This window comes from Ascaphus truei, unplaced genomic scaffold, assembly GCF_040206685.1.
Source record: "Ascaphus truei isolate aAscTru1 unplaced genomic scaffold, aAscTru1.hap1 HAP1_SCAFFOLD_620, whole genome shotgun sequence".
NCBI classification, from domain to species: Eukaryota; Metazoa; Chordata; class Amphibia; order Anura; family Ascaphidae; genus Ascaphus; species Ascaphus truei.
In genome coordinates this window covers 662-21,399 of record NW_027456953.1, presented here as the reverse complement: position 1 = coordinate 21,399, position 20,738 = coordinate 662, and the positions used below count along the sequence as shown (strand labels likewise).

The 20,738-nt window shown below is 43.9% G+C and overlaps 1 protein-coding gene across 1 annotated transcript; it reads right to left on the bottom strand.

Moving 5' to 3' along the window:
- Positions 1–7,594: 7,594 nt before the first annotated feature.
- Positions 7,595–20,181, bottom strand: LOC142485662 (zona pellucida sperm-binding protein 3-like). Its single transcript, XM_075584484.1, has 8 exons — positions 19,704–20,181; positions 14,026–14,144; positions 13,636–13,739; positions 13,390–13,567; positions 13,187–13,307; positions 13,011–13,102; positions 8,836–8,969; positions 7,595–7,818 (listed from the first exon to the last, which is right to left on the bottom strand). The coding sequence occupies exons 1-8, from the start codon at positions 20,055–20,057 to the stop codon at positions 7,595–7,597; spliced, it is 1,326 nt and encodes a 441-aa protein (XP_075440599.1). The 5' UTR covers positions 20,058–20,181.
- Between the last annotated feature and the right edge of the window lie 557 nt (positions 20,182–20,738).

Sequence of the window (20,738 nt, the reverse complement as noted above, 5' to 3'; positions counted from 1 at the left end):
AAATCAGCACATACCATCCTACTGAAAGACAGAAAGGATGTATAATAATGGCCCAAGTTAAATGGGGAGGGAGAAATAGGCTTACTGCCCCCCTCTGGCAGCCTCTGGTTCATTTCAATAGTGCCCCAGCTTGCTATTTACTGATAATATGTGGAAGGTCCATTTGGTTTAAATGAATTCCCATTAAAAAAAAGCAATTAAGTAAAATAAACCTCACCCATTAAGAGCGGAGAAGCATCTAGGATAACGGGGTTCATTTGGGAAGTGCCCCAAATAAATACTATGTATATATATATATATATATATATATATATATATATATACATATATATATATATATACATACACTCTCTGATACAGCTGTGACCCGTCTCTCTGTTCCCTTTCCCGTGGTCCCGAAAGCTTTTCTCTAATTTATCCCAAACTCCCAGATGGTCCCGGAGGTACTTACCTTCTAAACACTGTTGAGCACTAGAAGTCCTGTTATGAATCACATTTCTGTCAGAATTGGTATTTGATGAAAAGAGAAGAGAGAGCAAGAGCAACGGGGCAGCACAAAAGAGGGAAATGGGGCAGGGCCGCTTATTCAATATTTCTATGAAGCCATCATCCAGAAGAGTTCAATTCCATTCAAATGAATGGGAATAAAGTCTTCTGCTGCACAGAGAAGACGGCTTCACAGCAAATTTAAGTGGGACACTGAAGAAGAGACATGAAGAAGAGACAGGGTGTGTGAGAGAAAAGATAGAGAGAGAGGGGAGAAGCACAATAATAAAAGGTCAGAGAAAGAGAGAGAGAGAGAGAGAGAATGAAGGAACCACAAGTACTGTAAGAAAGTGACGAGAAGGAAAGGGGTACAAGGTGAAAAATCGGGGACGTGCACCCTGACACACTTACACTCGCAAACCTTGAAAGGCAACTGTCCTGTGCCATGCACTGCTTTATATATCCCAGACTGAGTGATGTCATAGACTGCAGCAGTAGCAGGGTCCCCTGATTGCATCATCACCTGCACCTCAGGGCAGCCATGATGTTGGTTTTTATTACTATAATGTAGCTAGTCAAAGAAACTAAATGTGAAACCTATAGAGAAGGGTGTGTAATACCCCTTCTTTTGTACATGGAGGGACGCTCCACGTAGAGTATAATGTTTTTACTATATCTAGCATGTGCCATCAGCAAGGGAGGCATGGCCAGGGAGCCTTGTTTCCTCTGGATAAAATGAAGAAAAATCCCAACTTGCAACTGAGAGAGAGAGAGAGGGGGGTGGAGGGAGAGAGAGCAGAGGGGCAGAGGGAGAGAGAGCAGAGGGGGAAAAGTGAGAGGGGGAGCAGTAGAGCTCCTCTTACACACACACACACACACACACACACACACACACACACACACACACACACACACATATACCCAGCATCACACACGCACAAACACATACCCAGCATCACACGCACATACCCAGCATCACACACGCACAAACACATACCCAGCATCACACACGCACAAACACATACCCAGCATCACACACGCACAAACATACCCAGCATCACACACGCACAAACACATACCCAGCATCACACACGCACAAACACATACCCAGCATCACACACGCACAAACACATACCCAGCATCACACACCAGCACCACACACACACACACCTTATCACATATACAGTAGATTACATTATTTCTATGTGACCCCCCCCCCCTTAGGGAGATGGTATCTTACGGGTGTTATGGTGCTAACCTGTAGGCTCCCTGGAGGCTGAGTCTCTGCGATGGTTGGTGGGAGCTTGGGGTGCTGACTTTTCGTCAGGTTGGTGCAGCGCCTCCATCTTGCAGGACTCTGCCAAGAACAGATTCATTCTCACAGGAACTTTCCTTCTAGCAAGAAGCACTCTGGAGTCCAGCAACAATGCAATAACGGGGCCTGTATCTCAGAAAGTAGGGGGTCCCCGGACCTGAAACCAACGTGGTTCTGCTCCGGAGACCTTCTGCTCACGTACGCTAGTAATAACATTTCAATGTTAAAATATTTTTATTTCTGGCGAGATTTGCACAGATAGAGGCGGATCTCTCTGCAGCAGATAAAAGTCACCAGGGGGAGCCCTTTTCGGAGGGCAGGTCATGTCGGCACCGGTAACTCGCCATGTTTGCAAATGTTACTCTCACTGGGCCTTTCTGCATACCGTGAGAGCAACACGGCAAAGAAATGGCGAGTTCAAAACCCTGCCGATAATTTCTATCGGACTTTACTGCATGAGGCCCTATATTTGAAACCTATAGAGAAGGGTGTGTAATACCCTTCTTTTGTACATGGATGGACACTCCATGTAGAGTATAATGTTTTTACTATATCAAGCATGTGCCATCAGCAAGGGAGGCATGGCCAGGGAGCCTTGTTTCCTGAGGATAAAATGAAGAAAAAACCCAACTTGCAACTGAGAGAGAGAGGGGGGGGGGCGGAGGGAGAGAGAGCAGAGGGGGAAAAGTGAGAGGGAGAGCTGAAGCACCCTCTGACACATACACACACACCGCATCTCACACACACATCGCACACACACACACATACCCAGGATCACAAACCCACATACCAAGCTTCTCTCTCACATACACCTAGCATAACACACACACAGCATATGACACACACACACACCATATCGCTCACACACTCAGCATCACACATGTACACACACACATACCCAGCATCACACATAGACGCACATACCCAGCATCTCACACACATACACACACATACCCAGCATCTCACACATACAGTAGATTAAATTATATGTATGTATGTATATCTTTAAAAAACAAAAAGGGACAGCGCGGACTCCATAGTGTAAATAGTACAAGGTTTTATTAACACGAGCTAAAATCAGCTCACTCACAGCAATTCGATAGAACATGCACATTGGACATAAGCATCGGTATCGGCATCGGTCTCCTGTTGTTCGTCTGCCGGTATGGAGCTCCTATCCCGTAGCTGGAGGCGTGTAGAGATCTTCCATTTCCACAGCCGGGCACCTCCGATGGTGTGCGTCCACACAACGGCCCCCCGGGTACAATGATACACGCTCTCCTGATTCTGCAATTCCACAGCTCCCCTCCGTTATAGTAGCAGAGAACCAATGAAACAGGTTCATGGCACAGCCAATGGCGCTCAATCCTTACGCGTTTCGTCGCAGAAAGTGGGGGCGACTTCTTCAGAGGCTAAGGATGATGTAATAATCATACATTATGTTGCCCAAATTGGATGATTACTAATTTAATCAGTTACCATCCTTAACAAGTGGATCGGAGTGACTATAGGCCAAACGGCTTAAACTTGGATAACTAAACACATACAATAATGTAATTACAAAAGTGTAACATAAAGCAGCTGGCACAACATAATAGAATTGGACTGAGGCAGGGGGAAACAACAATCCTATAAAAATACAAAACTCTAATCATGATGATATTACACTGTATTTTTACAGGATTGTTGTTCCCCCTGCCTCAGTCCCGTTCTATTATGTTGTGCCAGCTGTTTTACAGATGCAGCGGCCGTTAATCGAACATTTACCTGGGCAAATCTTGCGTTATGCTGCATGTTGGTCCGAGATGGTCCGTTGCAGACATAATGGCGCATCGGATTAACACAGCACAGGTCCCTGCTGTGTTAATCCTACTTGTTAAGAAGTCTTACTAAAAGACGAAACCCGTAGGGTTAATAGATTGTACCTACTCTCTGTTTCTTTATTGTATGTCCTTATTCAATAATACAGCTATTTGAAAATACCAAGGTTGGTGTTCTGATATTTTTCTTTCCTCCACCTGCCCAAGAGAGGCGGTTCATTGGACTGTTTGGAGAACATTGTGTATACCCTAGCACAACACGGCTTGTATTGAGTGCCTGCGCACCTGCCACTGCGCATGCTGGGAGCAGACCGGAGCAGAGCCACAAGCGAGAGGCGTACACACAAGTAGGTGATTGGAAACCCACGCCGAGGCAGCGGTCAAGCGACGGGAGCGTCGGCGCATCTGTTACTGTGCATGCTGGGAGCAGACCGGAGCCGAGTCACGAGCGAGACGCGTACACACCAGTACGTGATTGGAAACCCGCGCCGATGCAGCGGTCAGACGACGGGAGATCTACCCAGCCATCCGGGGAAGTTTCCAGGCGACAGGTGGAGTCCCAGGCAGCTTGCCAGTAACGGAATACCGACAGAGGTGAGCGAGTGAGAGGGAGCCCAGAGAAGACCACCTGGGAGTTCCATAATCGGGTCAGCCACGTTTAGTTACCTGGGGTGATCTTTTTGTGTGGGGGCAAGTTGTGGGGAAGAGGACGATTGGGTGGAAGATAAGGCGCTGCATATCTATTTCAACTGGCGATATACATCCATTGGAAGCGTGAAGGTCCCATACCCACATCCACCCACTTACACCCCTGGAGTGACTACAGGTTACGATTGACTCCACTTATTCTCACTAACTCTCTAACCTGTATTTTCTCCAATCACCCGTTATAGAGACTTATTACCATCATTATATGTCCTATTTCATTAGATGTGGAGTGTTTATATATTTCTAATTTCAAAGATGCTATTACATCTGCCACTTTCTATCTGTGTATGTTAGTGTTGATAGTTACCTCCTTTTAGCAGTCTTTTCAACCTACCTACAGCAGATCCTGTTATATTTATATTCTTACCTAGCGCTGGATGTCATAGATAAATATTCATATTTTGGGTATTTGTGTTAAAACCGACATTGAGGCAGCAAGGTTTAGGAAGTTTTTTTCCTTGAGTGTTTTGTGCACCTGATTATATATATCTATATATCTATATATCTTAATATATAAATCTGAAGTTTGTGGGGTTGTAGATGTGGCCAATCAGATTGCTCCGTATCCCTGCCCTCTATGACGTCACCCAACTGCCACTCATTGGCCGGTGTGGAGACACACACACACACTCACCCAGCAGATCTCTTCGGCTGATGCCTCTCCTAAGCTGGTGTCAGCTCCGGAGGATCCACCTCACCCTCCCTCACGGAGCAGTGTCGGCCATCTTGCTCCCGACCTGCCCCGGATTGAAGCACCTATCAGGCCCCCGTGAAGACTTCCTGCGGCTGGTGGTCGTGTTTGTAGGAGGGAGAGGGAGGGAGAAGCCCCCTACACACAGTGGAGTAAGGGGGGAAGCGCCAAGACTCGGCTCTCCAGCCTCCCCACCCCGTTCGTGCCCGTCAGCTTCCTGCCTCCCGCCTCAGATCCACGGGGGAGCGCACGCCGCGTGCATGCGCCTCCGTCTCATGAACAGCAGACGGAATGTTCCGGGGGTGGGGGGGCGTGAACGACCGGCCAAGACAGCGGGGGATTGGCCGGATGGGGGAGCCCGTCTCAAAGCCCCCGCGCCTACGTCCTCCTCCCTCCCTTACAGCCGCCTCTCCGCACTTTCCCTTCCCCGGCTCCTACCTGCAGCCTCCGCCGCTGCTTCAGGTATGGGGACAGCAGGGGGGTGGGGGTGAGAAGAGATGCAGGTGGGGGGGAGAGATAACACACCCACTCAGTCACTCACCCAGTCACCCACTCACAGTGGGGGTGGGGCCGGAGCTGTTATCACGGGGGCCACATTCATGTGCAAGGGGTCCACGATTGCTGTTAACGGGGGAGAAAGGGGAAGCGAGACAGAGGGCAATGGAGAGACAGATGGCAATGGGGGAGAGAGACAGGGGGGGGGGGAATCAGACAAAGAGGGGGACCGGGTATATCAGCTAGTGTAAAAATATATATATATATATATATATATATATATATATATATATATATATATATATATATATATATATATATATATATATATATATCCCTTGCTGCAGTGGAAGCGCTGTATGCTGGGTGATAATGGTGAAAGACAGAGTTGCAGACCTGTCTAAGACGTGCAAATGAACATACAATATTTACAGTTGCTTTATGCTTTACTGTGGAGAGTTTGTCACTGTCACTTTTTTTACTCACCATAACTTAACTCAGTATTATGGTATAGCCTATCCCATACCCAGTTAAAATCAACCCCACACTGATGAGACCCATAAAGGTCGAAACAGCCGTCTGTGGGTGGTTTTCTGGGTATGCACCTTAACCCTGGCTGTGCTCAAAGCTGTGACCATGCAGCAAGCTTAAGCCTATAGGGAACCATGTTAAAAATGGTTTTTGAGGCAAAAAGTGACACTGTGTGCTCATTTGCATGTCATTTCCCAGAATCCCTTGCTGCAGTGGAAGTGCTGTATGCTGGGTGATAATGGGGAAAGGCGGGGTTGCAGACCTGCCTAAGACATGCAGATGAGCATACAGATATATATATATATATATATATATATATCATATTCTGTGAGCTGTTATTATTTGGTTCCTGTTTGGGGTTCTCATATAATTGGGATCCTGTGCAGGTAGAGGCACTGCCACTTTATATATTTGTTAACCCAGGCTCCCAGTGGCGGAGGCTCAGCTCTCTGTGAGCCTACAGGTATCGCCTGCACCAGTAGTCCCTTCATGCTAGAGGGAAAGAGGGCTACATAAGTGTGCTGTATTGTTTTGACCAAAGCAGTCTTCAGAGAAGGTCATGGCAAGATATGCATACCAAAGCATTGGTGAAGTTTTAAACCATGTCCCGTCTCATGTTTGGACCTGCTGTTGCCCTTTGTCACAGAGTGGTAGCCCTTCATAAAGGCTTTCCCAAACCCCTTCTAGCCTTACCCCCAGTTACAAAAATACATTTTCATAAATATTCTGGCAATACCACTCTACAGCTCTGCATTTCCATACACCCGCTAGTTCCCTACTAGCCATAACCATAAAGCATCAGAAAGGACCCAACAGTATAAAGTATCCTCTAGTCTTAGAATAGGGGCTTAGGGCACATCATGGCCAAGCACATGTGGGCTGAAGTCCTTTATTTCTGTTTAAATTACTTTAGACTACAGGGATTTAATTTCCTAGATTTATCCAATGAAGATCTTAATACAAATGTAGCCAACAGCTCAAGATCATACATCAATCCGTGCATCATTTTGAGTTAGCAAGGCCTTCCCTATGCTCAAGATTGAAAGCACGTTTATAAATAGGTGACATGGTCCAACTCACTGGAATTGTATGGCTTTTTACCCACTCAAAACGCAACATGTATTGACTGATCATAACGGTGTCCCTGGAGTGGGTAAACCCCATTGAAATAGTGACCATTACATCCTCCTCTCCTTTAAAAATAAATGGTTTCAAGCGGGGCCCCTTTGAGTTGGCTGCTCCCCACATTTTAGAAACTTGGGAATTGAATCGGTAACATACTTTATTGAATAGTGAAGTTGGGAGACAGAAAGGCCAAAGACATTTTTTTTGCAATTGTCAAGTTGGGAAATCATGTGAAATTTTATTGTAGAGTGACAGGAAAGGGCAGAGATTCAGGAGTAAATCTCACACATCCACTGACATACTGAGATAACGAGGAGATTCATGGACCATAGAAAAAGTATGTTTAGGAACAAGAATCAGGGAGATTCATTAATAGGAAGAGTTGGAAAACAATTACCAGGCACCGTAATACTTTGAAAAGCTTTATTTCTGCACAGTCTGCAGAAACACTCTCCTCTTAGAGATACGTGATACAGTCACAATAATGCAAGTAGAAATTACAACAAGACACAAAACACCCACTGCCACCAACATCCAAATCTCAGCCATCTGCTTGGACTCCTGCCTTGTTGCAGATGCCTTGTTGTGAGGGGGGCCGACGACAAGCAGGGGGCCCAGAGTGGCAAATGCTTGCTCTGAGTCTGGGTCTGTAACAAAAACAGAAATAGTTTAGTCCAGTTATGAGAATGGTTGGTAGAACCAATGGATATTACATCTGGTGAATATGACAGTGTCAAAAGCTTCAGTAAGTTTTATTTCCCAGTCTTTAAATATATGGGTATTTCCTTTACCAGAGATGTTCTGAAAGCGCTGTACACATCTATGAACCAAAAAGTAATGTGGAATGAAGCTATAATTCCAAACAAAGGACCCTCCCACCCAGGAGAACTTCTCAAATATTAACTTTAGCAAGACACCAGGCTTGCTAAAAAACACAAACTTGGGAGCGGGCTACCTAAAGCAAGTACAAAAAGCATCCTTGGATATTTGGGTATTAGATACACATGTAGCAAGCATCATTGTTCCGGTTTGTGGAGGTTCTCATTCTGCATTTTAACAGGATAGGTCAGGTAATCTGGGTGAATAGAGCTGGCAACAGCATAGAACAGAGATTAGTACCATGGTCAAGTAATGTACAACCCAACAAAAGTTGGCCATCTTTATATCTTTAGGACTCTAGCCCATATTTACCAGGCAGTATTATTTCATAAGACTCCTAGTGCTAAAAGACAACCCTCTCAATGTATCTTGTGGAATACCACCACTTATGTAATATGGCCTTTTTAAAACATCGAAGACATTGCACCCATTAACACAATGTCACAATAATGGGGAACAATGGCAAGTCAAGCAATATTTTCTGTGTTAACTGGGTAACACCAGCATAATTTGTAGTTTGATAAACACTATTCTGCTACCTCAAGACAGATTGAACCCATGAGTGCGCTTGCATTTAAAATAATCCACTGGCTAAATTTACACATTACAACCAATGACTGGTAGTTGGCCACTAAAGAAGCACACAGATCATGTGCCCATTTGAAACAGTGGATAAGTCATCCCATTCGTACCACCATAATCTTCTGCCCTGATATCACAGCATGTCCCTCCATCTTATCCATAGCCAGAAGGTAAAGTCTGAAGCAGAATACAAGGTCACTCACCGAGTGCCGCTTCTCTTCTCCAAGGTCTTCTATTCTGTGGAGGGTTATTTCTTCTGCTCTGTCCTGCGGTTGCTGCACAGTTTCCCGTTTCACAACAGCTACATGTGTTACTGGGACCTTCCACAGGGGACCAACTGTGTAGAGAGATACATACAGTAGAAGCAAATGGCACTGAACCACAGTTTTCACTTATAGGCAGGTGTACCGACGATCAAGCGTTATGAATGGAATCGTGTCAAACGGATGCACCAATTATATTGCACTTCCATCATGGCAGACTGAAAGTCTTGGTTTTTTAAAGAACATACTAATTACAGTAGAGTCTTGCACATCCCATTGGTTTCCACCAATATATTTAACCAGAACCCTCTTGGTTCCGGTTGGGGAGCAGGGCCGCCAACAGATTTCCCAGAATTAGTGTCAACCGGCCCCTCAGTTTCACACAGGTATTTTTCTTCCCCCTCATTCAGTCTCTCCCCTCAGTCTCATCTACCACCTCTCATATCACTCATTAACCCCCCTCTTTCCACACAGAATTCCCCCCACATAGACACCACTACACCCCCCTGATATAGTTTCCTCCAGGTGACACCACCACTTCCTGCATCTTCCCACAACAGACGCTGGACTTCTGGGCACATCCAGCTTCTGACACAGGCCCAGTGTGGGAAGAGGCAGGCAGCAGCTGGGGAAAGCCAAGGCCTCGCAGTGGCAACCAGAGGCATGGCAGCTGGATGCAGAAGTTAGGCCCAACTTGCAATGGCCAGCCCCCACCACAGCCTCTGGGAAACTAGTCTCAGCTCTCCCCTGTTGGAGGTTACCATAAATTGAAGTCTAAGTTGCTACAATAATCAACCAACAATGTGCTGCAGTATATACTGTACAGCAGGGTAACATTTTCAGTAGTGTGGCTGCTCTGTTCCCTGTATGGGCTCTTTGCCTGGCTGCAGTTCCCATAGCCTTAGTTTTTACCATGCAACTTCCTAAGCCTGTTGCGTTGGCAGCCCCCCCTTTTCTCCAATGAGTTGGACTGCATCTCCTCCCCTTGCTACTTGGTGCAGTCCCTGTCCCTTCCCTGCTTTCATAGGCAAGCACACTTCCTTTTCAAACCAGCAGCCAGTGTGTAGTCACACCACCGATTTCCCCAGAAAAGTTGTCTTTTCACCTTCTATAATTCAGCTACCTTCAAGATTTCCCCCCTTTTTTTTTTTTTTTTTTTTTATATTGCATTACAACCTAACAAAAAAAAAGTCTACAGAATCTTAAAGGAATGACTGTGCAGATAAGGGATGAGTTTAGCTGCCTGTTTCAACTCATTAGCCACAGTGAGCCTAGGACAGAACAATGGCCATTATAAATATTGTACCAATTTATATTTACTTCATTTAAACTGCCTCCTGCATTCAGCATGATGCAATGAGCAATGTAGGAAGTCCCATAGTGACCTTCATGTACATGCGTAGAAGGATAAACACGGGCGCTACCTTTAAATATGATGTGGGTGGGGAAATAAACAGATAAAATGTCGACCTTAGAAGTTCATAAGGTCACCCTCTACTTTTGTCTCTTCCTGTGACTAAGAAACCCCAAAATGATCTATCCAGGATCCTTAGTGAACTTGGTGACCAGAAGGGGGGTACAGTATATAAAATAAACTTACTATCTTTCTTAATTGATGTTTAATTTAAAGCAAAGGTGATCTTACATATTAAGGGACCTACATACCAAGACATTAAAATGTTGGTGCCAACGCATGTACATGAAGGGATACAGAAAAAAGGGGGGAGCACAGGTTGAGGGGTAGATAGAATATAGCAGACTTGGTTCAGGTATACTAATCCCTTAAACGATGGGCATAATGGTATTGTAGTGTGTAATATAATAGACACTTACACGGCCTTGTGCAAATGCTGTCGCATCAAGGTTTCTTTGAATTTTCCCTTCTCTTGTTTCTTCTTTCTCCGTCTGTTCACTCCTGTTTCCCGTTCTTTGGTGCAGTGTAACCCTCGGAACAAACAAATTGATAGGTAGAAACAGTGGGAAGTGGTAACAGACGAAACGCAGGTTCTGATATTAAAGCAGAAAAGACGGCAAACGCTCACACGGACAAGTGTGAGTGCAGTCTTGGGGGAGGTGTCTTTATCCCCTGCAAACAAAGAGGTCCTTCAAAGGGGCACCCTTCACTTGTACTGAACATACAGTGGGCAATGAGGGTTGAAGATAAGGGGGGATACTATTAGTCACACGGCCAAGTGTGAGTGCACACTTGGATTGTTTTCTTTGGTGCTCCTCTTGCAGATGCTTATCAATCCTCCAAGGTTAATAGATTCCTGCCACAAAGTAGTGTGGGCAAAAATGAATCTCCTTACACTCGTTTAAAAGTCCATGGTCTTTATTAAACACAATACTGATTGTAGCTCCGTAGTCCGGAGCCTGAGGAAGACCAAAAAAGGGCGAAACGCGTAGCTTGAAACCCCCTAGTGTTTTGAACCTTTGCGGCCACCGTCGAGTGGGACAACGGAGGCACAACACTGTATCCGGACGCGAAGACAGCGAGTTGCACACCACGCACCCTGTACTATTTCCTAAAGGACTGGCTGTTTGTTTTCAGTGCTTGGAACCCCTTTTTGTTCTATGCACTGTTTCTTCATTTTTATTTTATCAGTATTGTGTTTAATCAAGACCATGGACTTTTAAACGAGTGTAAGGAGATTCATTTTTGCCCACACTACTTTGTGGCAAGAATTTATTAACCTTGGAGGATTAATCAGCATCTGCAAGAGGAGCACCAAAGAAAACAATCCAAGTGTGCACTCACACTTGGCCGTGTGAGTAATAGTATCCCCCCTTAATTTCAATTTTTACTGCCCACTGGGAGTTCAGTACAAGTGAAGGGTTCCCCTTTAAAGGACCTCTTTGTTTGCAGGGGATAAAGACAACCCCCCAGGACTGAACTCACACGTCTGTGTGAGTGTTTGCAGTCTTTTTTGCTTTAATATCAGAACCTGCGTTTCGTCTGTTTTACCGCTTCCCACTGTTTCAACCTATTAATTTGTTTATTCCGAGGGTTACACTGCACCAAAGAACGGGAAACAGGTTGAACAGACGGAGAAAGAAGAAACAAGATACAAGAGAAGGGAAAATTCAAAGAAACCTTGATGCGACAGCATTTGCACAAGGCCGTGTAAGTGTCTATTATATTACACACTACAATACCATTATGCCCATCGTTTAAGGGATTAGTATACCTGAACCAAGTCTGCTATATTCTATCTACCCCTCAACCTGTGCTCCCCCATTTTTTCTGTATCCCTTCATGTACATGCATTAGCACCAACATTATAATGTCTTGGTATGTAGGTCCCTTAATATGTAAGATCACCTTTGCTTTAAATTATACATCAATTAAGAAAGATAGTAAGTTTATATTATATACTGTACCCCCCTTCTGGTCACCAAGTTTCTTTTTTTTACCACCAAGATAAGCTCTTATGGTCAGGGACGTCATTTACCAATGTTACTTTTATATACGTAGTACTTGTTCCGGTCATTGTCGTGTATTACTGCTGTTAAGTGCCATGTATATGGACAGTGCTATACAGATAAGATACAGATGTAAGAAGATCAGGGAGGATTAACACTATGGATGTTCATGCTTCTGAATGGGAACCCAGCGACATTAATCCTTTGACAGGCAAATACTAACCTCATGTATGAGCCATGAACACGGCTTCAGTCTCCAGCAGCTCTGAAGGGAACAAGTAGTCTCTGGTCTCCAACCCCCTGGATGACATAGATGCCAAATATGGGTCCATCATGAAGTGGAATACCATATAACCATATTCAGTCATGAAGTGGCCTGGACAGTGTTACATCTCCTGTCCAACATCCCTGGATGACAGAATAAGGTCCTATAGTATTCCCCCTCACAATGTAGACACATTCAGGCATCTACACCATCCAGGGGATTTGACAAGCAAGAGACGAGTCTCTTACCTTCAGAGCTGCTGGAACATGACAGGGACAGCAAATCTACAAAAGTTGTTAGACGTCTGATGGCCCAACAGGATTACGACTGCATGGTTCTAGTCGGAACAATCCGTGTGTGCTGCTCTTCCAATGCATCATAATATTTAGATAGCCAGTCAGTTTGTGACTTGGTCTCAAATACTCACATGTTGCTGGTTTTACTGAAGGAACAAGCCTTGTTAAGAGAGTTTGGTGCCTGAGTGGCTGCAGCTGCTCTCAGATGACATGTGATGTAGATCTAGGAAGAAGCACATTGTGTTCACATGCCAGCAGTATCCCCCAGAAGGTGCTGCCTATATGAAAGTGCAAGGTGAATTCTCACCATGGAGGCATCTATCCCAGTAAACCTGAAGGCATCGATCATGAATTGAAGCTTGTCTGGTTGAGGCCTCGGGGATATAAAAGCAGAGGAGGAATCCTCCAGTTTTCCATCCAGCAGGCACCTGTGCATTAAAGAGATGGTCATTCTTGAAAGTCATGGGATAAATACTAGTCAGATTAGGAATGCTGCAAATAATGCCATACCCATTCAGAGCAATAATCTCATAACGGGGGTTGGCGTTTACATCAGGAGACAATGTGGCCACACAGCTGTCAACGTAGATGGTCATAGGCACATGGTTCCCAGTGTCAACAGAAGCTTCTATATGGAAGATGTCACCCAGCTGGAACACGGTGGAGGTTCTTTGAGAACTCCAGTCATCTACAAGGTGATAGAAAGGGTTAAGGAAAACTCAGACCACCACCCTTACAAAAAGGTCATGCACTTACCAGTCATTAGGTACAAAGAGAAGGATAGCTTTTCTTCCACAGACACTGTAGAACTAAAGGGAACCCATGTTGGTTTGATTGGCTTGCTGCTCACATTGCCATATCTGCAGAGATAAAACCAAAGAATCACCAGCCATGTAAACCAGCTTGGGGCTTCATTTATTTTTAATCAGCAGGACTACAGTACATCAAAGTCTGAAACTTCTGATAGAAACAGATTGGAGTGCTTTATCTCCAAATCAGATACTGTATTTTACAGTAGATTAAACTCACCCCAAATAATTTCATAATTCCAATGTGTGTTAAGAACAATTACCTTGGTAGTAATTTAGTATATGGCAATAATTAAATGTCAATTGTGATCCAACTGTTTGTTTGGGAAATACTCACCTGGGGTAATAGCACTGGATGAGAACCACAGCTGGGTTGGTCCTGATGATGGGAGAGTTCCTTGAAGGGGTTGGGCTATAGGTCAGATTTGTGTTGTATACAAGCCAGTCTTGAGTCATCTGCAGGGTTGACAGGACAAGTCCTAAACAGGCTACATCACTAGTGATCCAATAATTTGCATTCCCAACAGTTTGTCTTAAGTAGCAGACAACTTTTAGTACGGACTTATGCAGGACACATGTGCAGTGGTTAGTGAAGTGGTTAGTGAAGTTATTCTTTTGCAAATCCCATTTTCAGAGTCCCTATCAAATGTTGGAATGTAGACCTGAAAGTTCTCTATATAGCCCTTTCAAACATCTAGTAAAAAAGGGTGAGAGGGTGAGGGAGAAGGGCTGTGCTATTTGCTATGGAGTTATGCTGCTCCTGATCATACAGAAAAAACCCTCTGGGCTTTCACCATATCTGACAGGTTCTTTGGATGATTTAGTTACATGTACAGTTCTTATTCTTGTTATAGGTGACATGTATGGGTTTGACATACAAATCATTTGTTATCCCAAGTGCATGACTAGGACTCCCTGAAGGTGCATTTAAGAAACACTAGATCACTATGGTCAATCAATATCAGAGAATCTTCTAGTCCTTCAATTTAAGAACCAGAGATCATGGTGTTTAAATAGTCCTACATTTCAACCCCTAATAGAGATCCATATCTGCCAGCTAACTCCAGGCCAGTCTCACCATAATGCTAGAGTAGATCACAGTACAGCAAATAGAACATCCCCTCATCAAGAATGCATGACCAGTGTCCCAAAAACCATTTAAGTACATGCAAGACTATTGGGTCTGGTAATAACTACTGGACTAATGGGTCAAGTTGAAGTTACTCTACTGCATTTATATTACAGGATGTATAATGCATTTAGCAATGCAGTGAGGTTTACAAAGGGTCACTGTAAAGGTCAAGACCCCAATCCCTTATCAGCTCAAGCTTTGTAGGTTTTTCTTTAGATCATTTGAATACAACCTACAGTTACAGATCACTACAGTACTATCCTAATCATTTTGTATTCCTACTAGCTGGTCAGTAATAGCCAATTGTGGTCACATGTGACTAGTTGGTACTGTAAGTAGAACTGGTCCTGGATTAGGACACACACACACACACTTATTCTTGACCCTGCATGTCCCCGACACCCCAAACGCAGAGTCAAAGGCCCAAAGCACCAGAGGGCACTACCCCACTCCACGTTAAAATTCCCCAATGTTATTTTTGTTCCCCCCCCAATGTTCTCCCCAGTTCATCCACACTGGAGTACATCTAAAGGCACACAACATGGCACAACCAAAACAATAGTTGGGATACAGTCCCGCAATCTGAAAAATCTCTACAGGGCATCCCCTAACAAGCTCCCTCCGGCAAACACCCGCGCACAAAATTTTAAACCAATATATGGCTAAAGCACTAAAAATAACGCAGAATGTCAGAGGACTGAACTCTCCCATGAAAAGGAGACTATTGTTCAGAGACCTCAAAAACAGACAAAGCGATATACACATGATTCAAGGAACACATCAATAGAGCAGACATGATTTGGTGAATTTTTTTGTCTTTTAACCTAATTTATCACTCACCAGCGACAGACAAAAAAGCGGGAGTAGCCATCCTGATTAGAACTAGTATCCCCTTTGTAGTAGAAAAAATAAAGAGGGACAAGGCCGGGCGACTGTTAATTGTATCCGGTAAACTAGGCACGATAGAACTAACACTTGTAAGCCTATATGCCCCCAACACAGATCAAGAAAGCGATATTAATGAGGCTCTCGAGATAAGCCAATATAAGAAGGGTTACTTAATAATTGGAGGGGATGTTAACACAGTATATAGACTGCAATAAAGATCAGGCGAAGCTCAAGGGGCAAAGAGCAATACTGGAGACGGAAAAGCTCAACCGCTCTAAAACAAAGCACAAGACTGGGTGGGCTGGTCGACGCATGGAGGCTAATGAACCCCATAACCAAAGGGTTTACTTTCTACTCACCCCCGCATAAACAATACACTCACATTGATTATATATTTGTATCTAGTGAACTGGCGGAGAGGATAATAAAGGCAGAAATAGACAATATAACATGGTCAGACCATGCCCCGGTTACACTAATCATAAGAGACCTACACTAATCATAAGAGACCTACACCAAAGACCGACGGGCACACAACGGCGAATGAACAACCTACTGCTCAGGTTACCAGACACTAAAAAAGCTATAGGAAAGGCTATACAGGACTACTTCGCAACAAATGACAACGGGCAAATCAGCGACTGTACACTATGGGCAGCGCATAAAGCTACGCTCAGAGGCAAGATAATCAGTATTGCCTCCCATAGGAAAAAGGAGAAAAACAAAAAGGATAAACAAACAATAGTATTAGAGAAAACGAGGAGACCTACCAACAAGGCCCAACGGACATAGAGTAGCGATAGACAAGGATAGATTGGAACTTAAAAATATACTGATTGAAGATACTGAAAAAGCAATGAGATAGACAAACCAGATCTTTTACGAAAAAAGCAATAAGGCAGACAGGCAATTGGCGGCAAAACTCCGCAATAAAACAGCAAACCTCAATATATACAGCATAAAAACCAAACAAGATAGCCTAACACTCAATCCGGTTGAAATCAATAAAGAGTTTGTCCAGTATTACAGTAACTTATACAACTTGACAAACCCCGATAAAGCCAACAAGAGGCTCGAAGCAAAGCTAGACTAATATATAAAAAACACAAAACTATCCAAACTAGACGAGTCAGAATCAGCCCAACTAGGAACCCCAATAACAGCAGAGGAGGTCTCAGCAGCCATTAAATCCCTCAAGAATTCCAAAGCCCCAGACGGGTTCACTAATTTCTATTACAAGAAATTCGAACACACGTTGAAGCCATATCTGATCCGCTGGTTCAATAAGATCCTAGACGGAGAAGCACCACCAAAAGAGTCCCTAAAGGCCTCTATCATTGTAATACCAAAGGAAGGAAAAGACCCGACGTTATGCTCCCGTTATAGGCCCATCTCTCTGATAAATACAGATATAAAACTATTCGCCAAAATTTTAGCAACCAGGTTGAACAGAGTATTAAATTCCTTGGTACACCCCGACCAAGTGGGGTTCACCCCAGAATGGCAGGCCTCTGATAACATCAGGAGAGTAATCAACATTATCCACAACAGTAACAAAAACCAACGTCCTACCCTGATTCTAGGGTTAGACGCTGAGAAAGCTTTTGACCGAGTGGCCTGGCCCTTTATGTTCCGGGTATTCAGAGAGATGGGCATGTAAACTTTATTAAAGGCATTAAGGCACTATATTCCAACCCAATAGCCACAGTTCGCACCTCAGTTTACACATCAGAACCATTCGCAGTTTCCAACGGTACCAGGCAAGGGTGTCCACTCTCCCCAATGCTATTCGCTTTGTGCATAGAGGTATTAGCCTCAAGAATACGAGAGAACCAAGGGATAGAGGGTGTCCCTATAGGAAACATATATAAAGTGTCGCTATTTGCAGATGACACTTTACTCTCCCTGACTAACCTAGATACCTCATTAAAAAACCTATTTGACACGCTAGACGAATTTGGCACACTCTCAAACTTTAAAGTGAACAACACAAAATCAGAAGCTATAGGCCTGCACATACCACCAGAACTAGAAAGCACACTAAAGAAAAAATTCCCAATAAAATGGATGTCAGACAAGATGAGATATCTAGGAATATACATTACGAGAACATATGATATGTACAGAGCAAACTACCTGAATCTTATTAAAAACCTAAAAAAAAGACCTGGAATCCTGGTCAAGATACCAGATATCGTGGACTGGTAAAATAATTTCAGTGAAAATGAACCTACTACCTAGAATACTTTATCTATTCCAAGTGCTCCCAGTAACGGTTCCAACCTATGTAATAAGAGATTTGGAAAAAGAGATAACTAAATTTATATGGAACGGTAGAAAACCTAGGATAAAGAAGAAACTGATGGCTCTCTCCCAGGCAAGAGATGACCTGGGCCAACCAGACTTAGCAAAGTACTATGAAGCGGCTAGACTAAATCCGCTAATCTATTGGTCCGCAGCCCCAGGGAAAAAAACGTGGGTGGATATAGAGAGAGCGGAAGCAGGGACAAAGGAGTTAGCGTCTCTATGGGTAAAAAAGGGGAACAGACAAACAGCCTATAGAGCCCATCCAGTCTTACTGCATTCCCTAAACATCTGGGATAAAAACTGCAAACACAGGCAAATCTCCTCCATCCCCTCACCCCTAACACCCATTGGATCCGACCCCGAATTCACACCAGCTCACAACTCAAATATCTTTAAGCAATGGGACGAGAAAGGGCTCTCTAAGTTAGGAGACATGCAACAAGGAGGAAAAGTTAAATCATTCATGGAATAAGAGAGGAATATAACATCCCAACCACACAAATATTCCAATACATTCAACTGGCACACTATGTTTCCTCAATTCAACCAAGTGACACTTGGAATAGGCCACTCACCAACTTTGAGAGCCTATTCCAAAGAGGTCAATACAATAAAGGGACGATTGCCCAACTATCAGGTACTTTAAAACAATATGATGACCAAACAAGCAAAAATATTCTAGACTGGGAACACGACATAGGAAACTCCTTAGAGGAAGAGGACTGGGCAGAAATCCACGAAAGGACAGCTAAAGCTTCCCGATGCTCTCTAATCAGGGAAACAAACCTGAAAGTACTACACACCAGCCCGCCTCCATTCCTTTTTCCCCCTTACCTCCACAATGTGCTGGCGTAATTGCGGTCAAATAGGCACATTTAAACATATATGGTGGTCCTGCCCCAAAATCATCCTATTCAGGGGAAGAATTAGACGCCTAACAGAAGAGGCAATAGGGGTAGAACTAACATGGGACATAGAAACAGTACTCCTACTAAAACCAACTGACAGACTTGAGAGAAAAATAGACTCTTTGATAACGCAGATCCTCTCCGCAGCCAAAACTCTAATAGCAAGACATTGGAAACAGAACGACCCCCCCCCCCCGATCAATGAGGTATTGCACAAGATAAACTACATAATGACGATGGAGAGACTTACAAGCCTAATACACGACAGATACAACCCCTTCCTGACAACATGGGACCCCTGGGAGACTTACATATGGAAGAACTCAATAGGAACCATAAAATAGTAAGGAAACCAGAAACAACTTCTAAGGTTAGGTAGATCTAGACCTATCATAGGATGTGACAAGTATCATGGAATGTTTGCTTCCTGCATGAAGTCAGTGATGGATGTTACCCCACTGCCCTATCCCACCCACCTCATAACACTTATTTTCTGTACCCCCCCCCCCCATTCCCTTCCCCCCTTTATATATGTTACCATGTTTCCTGAAAAATAATATATACGGTAAAAAAAAAAAAAAAAATCATAAATTGGACTGACCCAATTGGACTACATGCAGGTAGATAACCTTATTGGTATTTGTGTTTAGAACAAAACTGTAGGAACCAAACAATATATTTATCTGCCCCCAAATGGAGAGCTCAGACCTCTCCATTTTCCCACACTGCTCCACCAAACCCTCAGTTGATACAGATTATGATCACCAGTCTCCCCCTTACCTGTAAGCGGTTCCCACACTCATGCAGCCCAGCCTGGAAGATCAGCGTGGTATCTGTGCTCTGGGAGCTGGGTGGGCAGAGCTGGGGTCCTAGCGTCATGTCCGTGGCCTTCACCAGCTTTCCAGTTCCAAACAGGTCCCTCTGCACATTGACCACCATCTCCTGCTCCTCACACTGCACACTGATACGTTGCTCTTGGGACACTTGTCTGGATGAGCCCTGAGCAGATCCCACCACAGGCCGAGGATAACTTCCCTGCCAAGGAATCCATTGACTTCTCCCAGGAGGGACATACTGACTATTCACTACTACAGCAGGATCCATGAACAGCCAGAAAATAACCAGCAGCCTCATCTTCCTACACTTGGTGTTTCTAACAGGAGCAGCACAAGGGAAAGCTGTAAGGAGGGGGCTTTTATATCCTCCACCCACCACCTGTAGGCAATTCCTACCTGGGGCAGATAATTATCACCCCACCCCTGACAATTAACTGCCCCTAATTGCTTGCCCTTCACATGCTCACATCAGGTAGGTGGGGTAATATAAACAGATATACTTACAGTATTGTAATTGGGGCGTTTATTCAGAAAGGGATATATCATATTACTCTGTAATCAAGTATGTTCATTTCCTGGGGGGGGGGGGTGGGGAGTGTATATAGGTACTCAAGGTATTGTATTAAAGGCTATTGACTGGGGGGTAATAACATTCTTATTGTTTGATAAATTAAAGTATCTTCATAAAATGCAGTGATATAAGAATAAATATACTTAGTATTATCAGGAAACTGAAGAGATCAAGAGATGTATACTCAGTACTACTTTATAATGCAGGCACAAATATATAGAATGGTCTATAGAGGTACTTCATATTGGTATATAATACTGCATGTTAATTTCTCAGGAAACAGTATATTTAGGGATTACTAATGAACGTATATAATGCCATACGTTCATTCTCAGGAGCCAGAAAGTTTTTCAGTGATACTCTGTATTTTTATATAATGCTGCATGCTTATTTTAGAAAACGTTTGTA

Coding starts and splice junctions, on each gene's coding strand:
- LOC142485662 (XM_075584484.1), bottom strand. CDS start 20,057: ATGAGGCTGCTGGTTATTTTCTGGCTGTTCATGGATCCTGCTGTAGTA. Junction 8,970..13,010: donor TTCAGTAAAACCAGCAACAT/GTGAGTATTTGA, acceptor CTCTCTACACAG/TTGGTCCCCTGTGGAAGGTC. Junction 7,819..8,835: donor GAGAAGAGAAGCGGCACTCG/GTGAGTGACCTT, acceptor TTTTTGTTACAG/ACCCAGACTCAGAGCAAGCA.